This window comes from Rattus norvegicus, chromosome 1 (assembly GCF_021556685.1).
Source record: "Rattus norvegicus strain SHRSP/BbbUtx chromosome 1, alternate assembly SHRSP_T2T, whole genome shotgun sequence".
NCBI classification, from domain to species: domain Eukaryota; kingdom Metazoa; phylum Chordata; class Mammalia; order Rodentia; family Muridae; genus Rattus; species Rattus norvegicus.
This window is the reverse complement of record NC_141534.1, coordinates 136,804,631-136,817,343: the sequence shown is the minus strand read 5'-3', so window position 1 is coordinate 136,817,343 and position 12,713 is coordinate 136,804,631. Positions and strand designations below refer to the sequence as shown.

The 12,713-nt window shown below is 40.0% G+C and overlaps 1 protein-coding gene across 3 annotated transcripts in view; it reads right to left on the bottom strand.

Annotated features, from left to right (window-relative positions):
* Positions 1 to 2,067: 2,067 nt before the first annotated feature.
* The window catches only part of Srsf7-ps1 (serine and arginine rich splicing factor 7, pseudogene 1), a 170,784-nt gene continuing 160,138 nt past the window's right edge, over positions 2,068 to 12,713 (bottom strand). For 2 of the 3 annotated variants that reach the window (XR_015647091.1, XM_087601228.1), the window contains 2 exons: positions 3,861 to 4,043; positions 2,068 to 3,532 (listed from right to left, as the gene is read on the bottom strand). Coding sequence is in view for 1 of the 3 variants with exons in the window: in XM_087601228.1 (XP_087457354.1) it covers positions 3,176 to 3,532; positions 3,861 to 4,043 (540 nt within the window). In the remaining 2 variants the exon portion in view is untranslated. Of the gene's footprint in view, positions 3,533 to 3,860; positions 4,044 to 4,328; positions 4,482 to 12,713 lie in introns of all 3 variants that reach the window. The other variant, XR_015647090.1, reaches the window with a different exon arrangement.

The window sequence follows — 12,713 nt, the reverse complement described above, 5'->3', positions numbered from 1 at the left end:
CATGTGAGGAAGGTCACATTTTATAGTCTATTATAACAGTTTAAGGTTCAGAGGCTGCTTTGTGTCTGTGCAAGGAGATGCAGGGCAACCAACCTGGTTGATGGGGTTGGGCATAAGATGAGAAGCAATGGAGGTAAGTCCTTATCTAATTGAAGATCATAGCTCTTATCTTTAAGTTAAGAGGAAGAAACAAAGCATAGAAAAGCATTTCCTTGTACATTTCCCTGCATGGCAATAGAGTTGGACAGTGATTGCTTTAAATGTTTGAAATGCTACTGAGGTGTCAACTACATGACCTGAACTTGATGTGTGCCCTGAGAAGTAGTTTCTACTTGTTCCTAAAAGCACGTTGTGAGGGTCTTTTGCTTGCTTGTTGTTTGTTTTGTGACCCATAGTGTTTTAGGAGGGGAGGTTTTTACTTTGTTCCAGAAACAAAAGAAAAGCTTAAGTATGTTGTCAGACTAGTTTTGTGGAGAAAGGTTTCCTGTGTGTGTGTGTGTGTGTGTGTGTGTGTGTGTGTGTGTGTGCGCGCGCGCTCGCGCATGCCTTAGCCACTAGCTCTCTGCTTGCTTTATCTAAATTGCAGGCAATAGCAACACAAGATCCCCACGTAATTGCTTTCTGTCTGGAGTCAGTGAGTCTGCTCTTAGTGTTGGGGGAAAACAAGTTCCTTTGGTCACAAGAGTTTTCAAATGTTCTGGTTGCTGAAGAAGGATATCTATAGACCATTTAATTCCACGCTTATACCATAATTCTAAAATCTTGATTTAATTTTGATTTTTGTTTCATTTTCACTACCATGAGGTGAACTGAAAAGCAAATTAAGTTTGTGTTCCCTTTCTTTCTGTTCTCCAGTTGAATAACTTCCATTTTCCTTGAGACAATGTAATATTTTGGGCAAACAGGGTAGCAATAGTCTTAGGGAGAAAGGTGGAAAATATGCATGAGTGAAGATGGACTTGAAAATATTTAGGACTAATCTTCAATATTTAGACATGCATCTATGTATATGATCAAACGTGTGCAAAGCATACACCATGCATAAAGCAATTCCTGTTCAGTCAGCCTGTCAGCACAGAGCAACATATTAACTTCACTTTTCCCAAAATCAAAATCCTTGTAGCTGACATGAAATTAGAGGAAAGAGTCCCTACCCTTAAAAGTCCCCAGCCACCCAGCTACACTGTAGCATCCCTCACTGGGTTCCATGTTTGTGAGTTAATATTAAGCAAACCTCCCATCTGGTCTCTTGCCATTAAACAAGCCTGGAGATTGAGAGAGGCAGGTTGGCGTGTCACCACCATGACTCCAACTCCTGCCGTGGTCACCTGTGCCAAGTAATGACAATTGCCCCTAGAGCCTGTTACATGAATCACTCATAGGAAATGTTTCTCTGGTGCAAAATCTTTTTGTTAGGGTTGGTTTTCTACTTTTATGTTAATAACAGCAACCGTAGAAGGGCTGTCCATTGTTGGTTTTTATTTACAGAGAAAGGAAGGTAAATCAGATGTGGTTGTGTGAAACAGGAGGATTACCAGTTCAAGCTTGGTATATGAATCAAATCTAGGAGAGAGAGAGAGAGAGAGAGAGAGAGAGAGAGAGAGAGAGAGAGAGAGAGAGAGAAAGAGAGAGAGACACACACACAGAGAGAAAGACAGAGACAGAGACAGACAGAGAGACACAGAGATACCTTTCTTTCATTTTCTGATAATCTTTGAGGCCAAACAGCTCCAAATTTGAATATACACCAGGTCACATAAATTCTTTGTCTGGAGCTCCGTTCTAATAACATGTCCTTGGGATCTGTCTTCAGGTTACATGACTTACACATCCATAGTACAATAGTCTCACTCTTAGAACAGACTGTTTTCATTACAGAGTGAAAGTCATCCATGTCTTCAAATACTCACACCTACATTTTTAAGTTGATAATATTCTGGCTTTCAGAAACAGGTTTACCAAAGAAAGCATATGTCATTTTATCCAGGGAGATATGAACAAATATCTACACATCCCAAATAAGGAACCAATGATAGGCCAAATAAGGATACCACCAGAGAGCCCAGCTTGATGAACTAGTGAATTTTATTGGTGTTACTTGTGGGAGTATGGGTGAGGGTTTACCTACAGAAGTAGAACAAGCTCAAAGACAGCTAGTTTAACAAAAGTCCACTCTAGTATGAATCACAGCTCAGTTATATGACTTATTGACAGCTTAATTGATTGGAAACTAGCTTTTCAGGGAAGCTCAGCTGGTCTGAGAGTCCAGCAGAACTTACTGTTTATACATTCCTGGGCAATGAAGAACCTCAGGAATCTAGTCAGTTTTAGGAACTTCTGAAGGTTTTTTTATGTTATTTCTTTCCTGAATCTTGATTATCTCCCTTAAGAACATCTTGAGTCTTAAAAAGCTTCCTTCTATAATGGAATGGTTTTTTTCCTAGTTAGAAACATTTTATTTAAATGTGTCAAATAAAAACCCACATTTTCAGATCATAAGATGTTAATACTTTCAAGAAAAATAACATTTGCCGCTGTGAATTTTGCAGAATAATAATCCAGATCCATTTTGATTAGATGGTTGTTGATCCTTCCTAGGTTACACTTACAGACGTAACAAATCCCTTATAATAATTTAAACAAAAAAAAAATAAAAACTTTTTCCTAACGGGTGAACTTGAGAACTTCAGTCCATTCTTTCTGGACTTGCACTCCTATGTGGACTTCCTGATGGGGAATGACTTCTTCTAGGAGATGGAGATCTGGATTTTGATTGGCAGCTTCTTGGTCATGAAATAGACCTAGATCTTGATCTCGACCTTGTGGGATCTCGATCCTATTATAGAAACAGACTTAGATCTTCTGAGTGAAGTTGATCTTGAACTAGGAAGAGACACAGACCTTGATCATAGAGGAGATGTTGATCTTGACCTCCTTCCGCAGCTCCTGCTGCGTGAGTAAGAGTATCGCCTTCCCTTGGATCCGGAATGTGATCTAGATCGTGACCTGCTTCTTCGTCGGCTACAGCGATGATAGTCATAAGCATAATGTCCCTGTTCACCACACTCATAGCATCTATCATTAGGATCAAAGGGATGACAGGCAGGTGGCCTATCAAAACGAGATCTCCGAGGCATGCCTGTTGATAATTCAACCCTCACTCGAGAACCACAAATCACTTTCCCACCCAATCCTCCAACCGCATCCTCTGCATCTCTAGGGTCTTCAAATCCACAAAGGCAAATCCTGGAGGATTTCTGGCAATCCATACAGTTCTTAAGGGTCCATAGTAACTGAATGCTCTTTCTAACTCTCCTTTACCCACACCAGTTCCCAGGTTACCAACATATCCCTTGCTTTCTCCTCCATACTGTAACGTGACATGATGGCCAGCCTGTGTACTCGGCTCTAGCTTGTAATGTTCACAGCAGGAACAGAATGATTGCTGCACAATCTCCTCTGCCAGTGATCCCAGTGGCACTCCCAGTGATCCCGAATGTTTTATCTTAGAAGGAATTGCTGTACAACAGCCCTGGAACAGAACGAGAGGAAGAACATTTCAAAACTGGCATTGATAGTTTAAAGTATGTTACCATGTGCCTCACACTGTTCTAAGTAGTTTACATATATGAAGACCTTTAGCCCTTCCAAAGTCTTGAAAAGTAGGCATTGGGATTATTAAGGTGTAAGTAGTTAAGCTACTTCCCTGGTAGTGTCAGCTGGAGCTAGACTAAAACTCAGTATCCTTGCTCTAAAGTCTACGTTGAGACCACATTATGGCGGTCTAAAAGGAAGTGGGGTCATCCAAAAGAAACACAGAAGAAGAGATCCACTTCATTTGCTGATCATCTTGAACTTACCTCAACTGGTGTTTTGAGATGTACAGAAGACCCTTGGTAATTGGACAATTGCTCAGATGATGAGAACTGGCTACTCTTCCAGAAGATGTAGGTTTGACTTCCAGCACCCGCATGCTGGCTAACAAACATCTCTAACTCCACATCCAGGGCGATCCAACACTGTCCTTCTTGCCTCTGCTGGCACTGTAACGACATCGTGCACAAACATACATGCAGGAAAAAAATACCCATACACGAAAAAGTAAATAAATCTTCAGGATTGGAAAGATGGCTCAGTGGGTAAGAACACTGCTCTTCCGGAGGTTCTAAGTTCAATTCCCAGCAACCATACAAAGGCCTACAACCATCTGTAATGAATCCAATGCACTCTTCCAGCATGTAGGCATACAGAGAGACAGAGCACTCATATATGTAAGATATATAAATAAATAAATCTTTAAGAAAAATTACTGATTCTCATGACCATACCAGAATGAGAGCCTTCCAGGTCAGCTACAAGCCAAAATGAACTTGAGATCCAGAGGGCAAGGTACTTCTGTTCAAACTGATCCCCCAACGATGGTTTTCTCTACCCATTATTTTGTTCTTCGCCACACACCAGCATCTTTGTGGATAAACATTCTGTCAGAAAAGGACAGAATCTATGACTGGCTCTCACTCTATTCCCATCATAGTAAAGATATCAAGGAATTGTAAAATGATCAAAACTTCAGCTCTAACCATTGTGCATGTAAGCAATATTGAGAAGACTCAGCAGGTTATATTTAAATATTTATTAAACAAAAAAACAAATATTTATTAAATACATATTAATTCATATGAGTAAGAAATAAGGAATAAGAGGCCATGTAGTTGAGGAGGAACAGGTGTGGGGACTTGGGAGGACCTGGAGGTAGACTAGAAAGGGGGGAAGTGATGTGACTATATTGTAATTAAAAACTGGAAAAAAATGTTTTAAATGTCAGCAGCAGAGGGAAGTCTGACCTTTGGCCTAGAAACTGACATACTGAAAAGTGCCTTCTCTATTGCCAAGAGTTATTCATTGCCTTTTTTTTAAATGCAAAACAATGGAAGGAAATGTCTCACTGACACTCTGTAAGTTTGGTCTAATGACAAAGAGCAAAACATTTGATGTTGCCATCCCTACACTTCTTGCATGCCAATATAGACATACCACTACAAACACGCGTTTGGGAGGGCTTCCTGTAATTAAGGGGAGCTCTATACTTATGCCTTCTTCAAAAAAAATTACCATTACACAAAGTTTCCCTTCTTGTAACATAAACCCTCTCTGTGTTCTAAGTACTTGAAAACAAATTATTTTCCCATTGTGCAGATATTGTAATGATTAAAATAATTAACATTATTACTAAGTTCATTTATTCATTCAACAGATACTTATATATAATAATTATTAATTATTTTATTTATTTACATCTCAAATGTTACCTCTCCTTCCCCTTTGCCTCAGAGCGGGTGCACCCATTGTAGGGGGTGGGGGGCATCAAGTCTCTATAGGATTAGGAGCATCCTCTCCCACTGAGGCCAGACAAGACAGTTCATATTATGACTTCAATATCTTTTTTCTTTTTCTTTCTTTCTTTGTTTCATACTTGGGATTGAACTGAAGGCTTCATGCATGGTAGGCAAAGACTCTACCCCTAAGTTACACCCTGGACTTTTTGGGTTTTTTTTGTTTTATTTGGGGTTTTTTGTTTGTTTGGTCTGCAGTTTTTGTTTGTGTGTTTTGTTTGCTTTTCTTGTTGTTTTACTTTTTCTTTTGAGATAGTCTCATTAAGCTGCGCCAGTGCGGTTACAATTTGCTCTGTAGCCCAGGATTTGATCTTCTTCTGCTTCAGCCTCCCCAGTTCCCAGGACTACAGGCTTGTGTCACCATGGTGAGACAGTACGAAATCATATAGTACCAGTTTGGAAGATGTCAAAGATCAATGGGTTTCCTAACAACTAACAAGCTTAAGGAGTAGAATGGGGGAAATTGGAGCCCAAGATATCCATAATGTCTAGATTAGAAATGATGAAATTGCTCTCTTTAAAAAATACACTTTATTTTACCTCTGAACAACTACAACATGTTTTATCATCTAACTTTATTGGCAACTTATATGTACAGTCATGTTAGAGAATTAATGAAATCCACAGGACTAAAAGAATCCTAGATTTGACTAAGCACAGAAAGAAGGACAGTCTATAATGTAGCTGTCTGTACTGTCAAATTTTTTGCCTTTAAGACAGGCACATGATTCCTAGCAATAAGTGGAAATTCTTTAACACCTACGAAGACTTATCTCCTTTGGGTCAGAATTCTAATGTTAAAGCATCCAGAACCTTCACAAACTCATCTAACCTTTGGTAGCTTTGTTATCTGAGTCAATGTGAGTGAAGATACTCTTAATATGATGGGTTTATCAAGAGAGCAATAAAGTGGAAACATGTGGTGCTCAGAGCTGGGGAGACAGGTCTGTAAGTAAAGCACGTGCATACAAGCACAAGGGCCTAGTTTCAATCTCACACTTCCATAAAAAGCCAGGGATGGCAGCACACATCACCAGCCCTCAGTCCTAAGGTGTAGGGATAGAGACAATTAGAACTCTGGAAGCTTGCTGACAAGCTAGCCTAACTAAATTCTGGAGCTCCGAGGTTCAGTGAGATAACTTGTGTCAACCCCTCTCCCCCCCCAAAAAAAACATAGGTGGAGAGGAATTTGAGGAGGATGCTTGAGGTCAACCTCTGACCTCTACACGCAGGTATACTCATCGGCATACACAGGTACACACACATACATGCATGTTCGCAGCACACTGCAGGTACAGGTGCACACACACCTTCATGCACACCCCACACTGACACATACATACACACTAAAAGTGATGTGTGGTGCTCACTGCAGGGTTAGAAGCAGGCTATATGGTGACAAGATCTAAAATTACATCATATCTTTAACATGTTACAAAGCCATTCAGATTTACACTTCCAGCCAAGGGCCAGCTAACTGGTTAAATTTTACATTTCCCTTATAAAGCATTACCAAAAAGATTTTAGGTCAATCTTTCCTAAGTAGAGTACTTCCTGGTTTGAGTCCTAGCTCAAATTACTCCTTTCCACAGTAAATGGAGTTTAAAAGTTTTAGGCAAGTTCAAGAAGTTTAATACAATTTCAAAATTGGTGTATGCACCTTCTCAGTTGTAAAGTGCCTTTCTTCAAGATGCAAGTGAGTAGATTATAAAATCAAGCAAATGGAGAACCAGGCAAATGAGAGGAGCCATGTGGGCTCAAGCCAAATAAAACAGTCTTCCACAAGTCCTCCAGCCGGATCAAAGGCAATCATACTAAAACCTGAGAGAGTAAGGAGACTTCTAGAGAAATGTTACCATTTCAGATTTCTTGTTTCCTCTGTGTTAAAATCTGGGAACTTTGTTTGATTTCCTCATTACAACTTGGATGTAAAAAAATCATTTTAGGAAAGGCCATATTTCCCCTACTGGGTAACTATACATATACTTCATGTATGTACGGGAGTATGCAGGAACTCTCTGGATAGTTTTAGAATGCAAACATCTTCTCAATGAATCTTGCTCACATCATAAATTATCTGTGGTTTGTTTTCTGCTACCACCATACCACCACCACCACCACCACCACCACCACCACCACCACCACCACAACCACCACCATCACCACCACCATCACTACCACTGCCACCACCAAGCTAAGTCTTTAAACCACAGTTATTTTTAAAAGCTAGGCTCCAGGGCTAGAGAGATGGCTCAGAGGTTAAGAGCACTGGCTGCTCTTCCAGAGGTCCTGAGTTCAAATCCCAGCAACCACATGGTGGATCACAACCATCTATAATGGAATCTGGTAGCCTCTCTGGCCTGCAGGAGTATATACAGGTAGAATACTATATACATAGTAAATCTTAAAAACAAACAAACAAACAAACAAACAAAAATCCCAAGCTGATCTTTGGGCAGAATAACTAAAAGCTAGGCTCCACAATACAGTGGAAAGAACTGATTTCAAGAGTTCTTGAGGGCTGGAGAGATGGCTCAGCGGTTAAGAGCACCCGACTGCTATTTCAGAGGTCATGAGTTCAATTCCCAGCAACCACATGGTGGCTCACAACCATCTGTAAAGAGATCCGATGCCCTCTTCTGGTGTATCTGAAGACAGCTACAGTGTACTTATATATAATAAATAAATAAATCTTTAAAAAAAAAGAAAAAAAAAAGAGTTCTTGAGTTGAAGCCATTATAGAAATACTATGCTTTTGTCAGGGTTTGGGCAAAGTATATTGCCCCTGTCATGAGCTAAATTCAACTAAGTGATGTTTACATTGCAACAAAACTCTGATTCAATATGGGATAAGGCTACACTTAGAATGACAGAGCACAGACATGGTTAGGCCTGAATGTCTAATGGTGTCATTTTGATTGACTGAAAAACAAAACCAAACAACAATAACAACAACAACAACAATCTATTTCAGAGCTGCCACCTGTCCTCCTGACTGTCATACCGTACAATATCTTGATCATTTAAGAGAAATTAGCCTTCCCAGTGGCTGTCAAACACATCATGATCAAATTCCCTACACAGTTGCCCATGTCTCTGTCACATGTGGTCTTATTGGTTTCTCTTCCTCATTGAATACACAGGGAAAGTTCCCACCAGTGTAGTGTTTGGGACACTGTGCTTATTGAATGAATGCACTTTCTCAGCACTTCTCCTAATTTAGCTTAAGGAAAACTGTATCTTCAGATATGTGTGAAATCGTCTAATATTGAACAAGTACATCAGTCACAAGGATGCCTACATGTAGACCTAAGCAAAATACCGATTATAGCTTAATTCCTTTTGGACTTCAGCAGAAGCACATAAAGTGAGAGGCTTGAGATTCACTTCCTTCTTGATGCCTGATCCAACCACTTTCTGTAACATACTATTAGTTCTGAATACTGTACTGTGGATTTGATGAGGGAAATTATGAATTCTGTTAATTCTGTTAATCCAGAAGAGCAGAACATCTCATAAATCACAGAAGAGTAAGCTGTCAATCTGAAACTTTCCCCACTGGGCTGTACTATCTAGAAGAATGAACAGAATCATCATTTTTATGTGCTTAGAAGGATTATCAAGGATACAACATGAATTCTTAGTAGTTATATTATCAAATCCCCAAGGTGGATTTGTTTTGTTTTGTCTGTTTGTCTCTGTTTCATTTGTCTCTCTTCTGTTGAGCTCCCGTGTCCTAGCAAACATGGCTTCTGATGGATGATAGATTGAATTGGATGTTCTTTGATTATAAAAATATTTAAATTTCCTATCATATTCAAACTCTCCATACTATGTTTGTTAAAGGAGGAAGACAGAAGCCATATATGTTTAAGCTGCTCACCTCCCCTGTGCTACCATTTAGGACACACACACTGTCTACAGTAGCAGTTCTCAACCTATTGGTGGTGACTCCTTTGGGTATAGAACAACCCCTTCATAGATGTCACCTAAGACCATTGGAAAACACAGATTTACATTATTATTATTCATAACAGTGTCAAAGTTACAGTTATGAAATCTCAATGAAAGCAATTCTATGGTTGGGGGTCACCACAACATAAGGAACTGTGTTAAAGAGTCAGTGTCATGGAGGTTGAGAACCAGTGGGCTACAGGATCTCTGAAGCAGTATCACACCACGGGTTCAAGCAATTTGTTCAAGAATCTACCTTTAAACCAATCAAATTTTCCCTGGGGTTGGGGATTAAACCACCCAGATCTCATGGAACAACACATCTGGCTGTGGTTGCGGTAGTGGAAATGCAGGTAAGATTGCTCAAGGACAAAATGACTAAAGCTTACAGAGTCACGCTCACCTTCAGTGCTGGTTGCGTACCCTGCAGAACCTAATAAAATGGAAATGAAGAGACTCTGGTTTCATAATCCTGAGCATCATAGAGTTGAACCATGTATAAGGAAAGGTCCTTCTGAGAAGCTTTAAGAAGCTGGCCCTAATCATCTTCTGTAATTCTTAGTGTTATAAGAACTTGTGAAGGTTGGCTCATCAAGCTTGAAAAACAGCCTCTCTCTCTCCTTCTACCTCCTCTTTTGTTGTTGTTGTTGTTGTTGTTGTTTGTGTGTGTGTGTGTGTGATATGTGCTATGTGTACTCCCTTTCTTACGTGAAAAAAAATACATGTTTAGGCACTAAAGAACCTTTACCCATTTCAACAGGTTTAGCAATTAATTCCAAATGCTCGTTTTGACTTTTGGTAAAGGATTCTACTTGTTATATTTCAGAAGCATCAACTTTAGCACTCACTAAGATATTGATTTTAGACTTTTAACATCTTCAAAGATTGTTTTTTTCAAGTCACTTGTAATTTTGTAAAAGGACAGGAATAAAGTCATTGGTGGAATTCAAGAGTCTATATATAACTTGATTAGAACCTTTGTAATACATGAAAACACTTTTGAATTAGACACCAAGGACAAAAACATCTACAGGCTGCGACACCAGAAACAGGTGTGTTTAATATTGTCCAACTATTACTGATGAAACCGTAATGACAGTTTACTCACTTTGTCTACATTCTGGCTACAGACTTCAGAGATTACATTTCTTCCAGAGGCCCAAATTTTAAAAGCCCCTTCCTCAAAATGGCAGCACTATGAGACAATGGGACCCTTAGAAGCTGGGCTCTGGTAAGAAGTCTAGTCCAACTAATTGAGGCCATTGCGGACTCTCAGTCACTTCCCCTCCCCACCCCTGTTCTTTCTGGACATGAGATAAACAGTTTTCCTCAACTAAATGGTCCCCCCAAAGATCTTTACCATAGGCCCAAAACACTGGAGGCCAATCAACCATATACTAGAGACTTTATAACTGTGACAGAGAATAAAACTTTTCCTTTGATAAGTTAACTATCCCAGATACTTTGTTATATTAATGGAAAGCTGACACACACCCGTTTTAAAATGTTTCTGCAAAGTCCTAATGACTTAGATAATAGTGGTGACTTCTGAATTTCTGTTTCCCCACCCTTCAAATGCTAAACACTCACATCTCATCTGCTGTAGATATTATTATTTCTACCTGTTACTGTAACACACCCAACATTTATTTCCTTGGTGCACACATTGACACACATACCATTTTAACAAAGTAATTTTCCACTGAATTAAGTACAGCCAAACTAGCACGTTAAACACCGTGTGGAAAATGCTCTTTGGCAGGACTAGGATAGTGGCTGGGTCAGTGAAGCATCTGACTTACCAGCATAAGAACTAAGTTCATGGAAGAGCTTGAAGGGGCTCGAGACTCCATATGTACAACAATGCCAAGCAACCAGAGCTTCCAGGGACTAAGCCCCTACCCAAAGACTATACAAGGACTGACCCTGGACTCTGACCTCATAGGTAGCAATGCATATCCTAGTAAGAGCACCAGTGGAAGGGGAAGCCCTGGGTCCTGCTAAGACTGAACCCCCAGTGAACTAGACTGGTGGGGGGAGGGCGGCAATGGGGGGAGGGTTGGGAGGGGAACACCCATAAGGATGGGGAGGGGGGAGGGGGATGTTTGCCCGGATACCGGGAAAGGGAATAACACTTGAAATGTATATAAGAAATACTCAAGTTAATAAAAAAATATATATAGAAATTAAAAAAAAAAAGAACTAAGTTCAATCAGCCAGAGCCTATCTTTCAAAAGTCCAGCCAGGCCTACTGCTATAACCTTGTAAAACTAATGCTGAGAAGGCAGACAGAGAGAGGTGGATTCTTGGGATAGTCTAATCTACCTGGAGTCTGGTAAAGTCCCCCAGAAGCAAAGTGAATAGTATTTCTGAGCAACAGCCTCTGAGTTTATCCTTTGGTCTCCACACACATGCATAGAACCCCAATTACACATGGGCCTGAACATGACCTTCAGTTGAGATGACCTCCCTCCTCAATCCTCCTCAGATGGCACCATGCGTCTTACAAGACTAGGCCTCTTTCTTGGGGATCATCTCTTTCTTCTGCATTGTTACAGAGAACATTGCCTCTTTGATTTATCCTGCTACTGGCCGGTCTTTTGTTTTGTTTTTGTTTGTTCTTGTTGTTGTTTTGTTTTGTTTTTCTTTTTCAAGACAGGGTTTCTTTGTGTAGCCCTTGCTGCTCTGGAGCTCACTCTACATGTGAGGCTGGTCTTGAACAAAGAGATCTACCTGTCTCAGCCTCCCAAGTGCTGGGAGTCATGTACCACCACTATCTGGCTGTTGGTCTATCTTTAGCAACCCAAAGACTCATTATCCCTGATGTCTTGGCTAAACTGTTACCATGACTTTACCACCACAGAGGCTATTGGTCTGTCCTTTTACATTGAAGACTGTTTTCATCACTTCTTATCCAATCATGCACCAAAAATGTTTCTAGGAAGGAAATAACAAAAAACACTGGCTATTCTACTGACTTCCTACCTACTCACCACCACAACAGGATGTCCTACCCCGAGTCCCTACCTCCACTTCCAGAGTCTCCAACCCAACCCCCTACATAAGGCAGAATGGTCCAAAGACAGCTTGCATTTTAAATGTAAAAAATTTTCCCCGCACCACACAGCCCACAAGTAAAATAAGCTCCTTTATCTATTTCATAAAACACATTCCATTTTAGCTTATTTTAATCTCAATTTTCTTTTGTTTCTATAGAAACAAAGAAATCAAATCCCAGCATTTAGTGTTCACACATGTGAGTTTCAATTTATAAGATGGTCTTTCTCTATTGTTTTAATGTCTAGCAAATTCAAAAGTGCTGTTGAAGCTCAGTTATTTATCATAAAATCCATAATAAAAAAAATA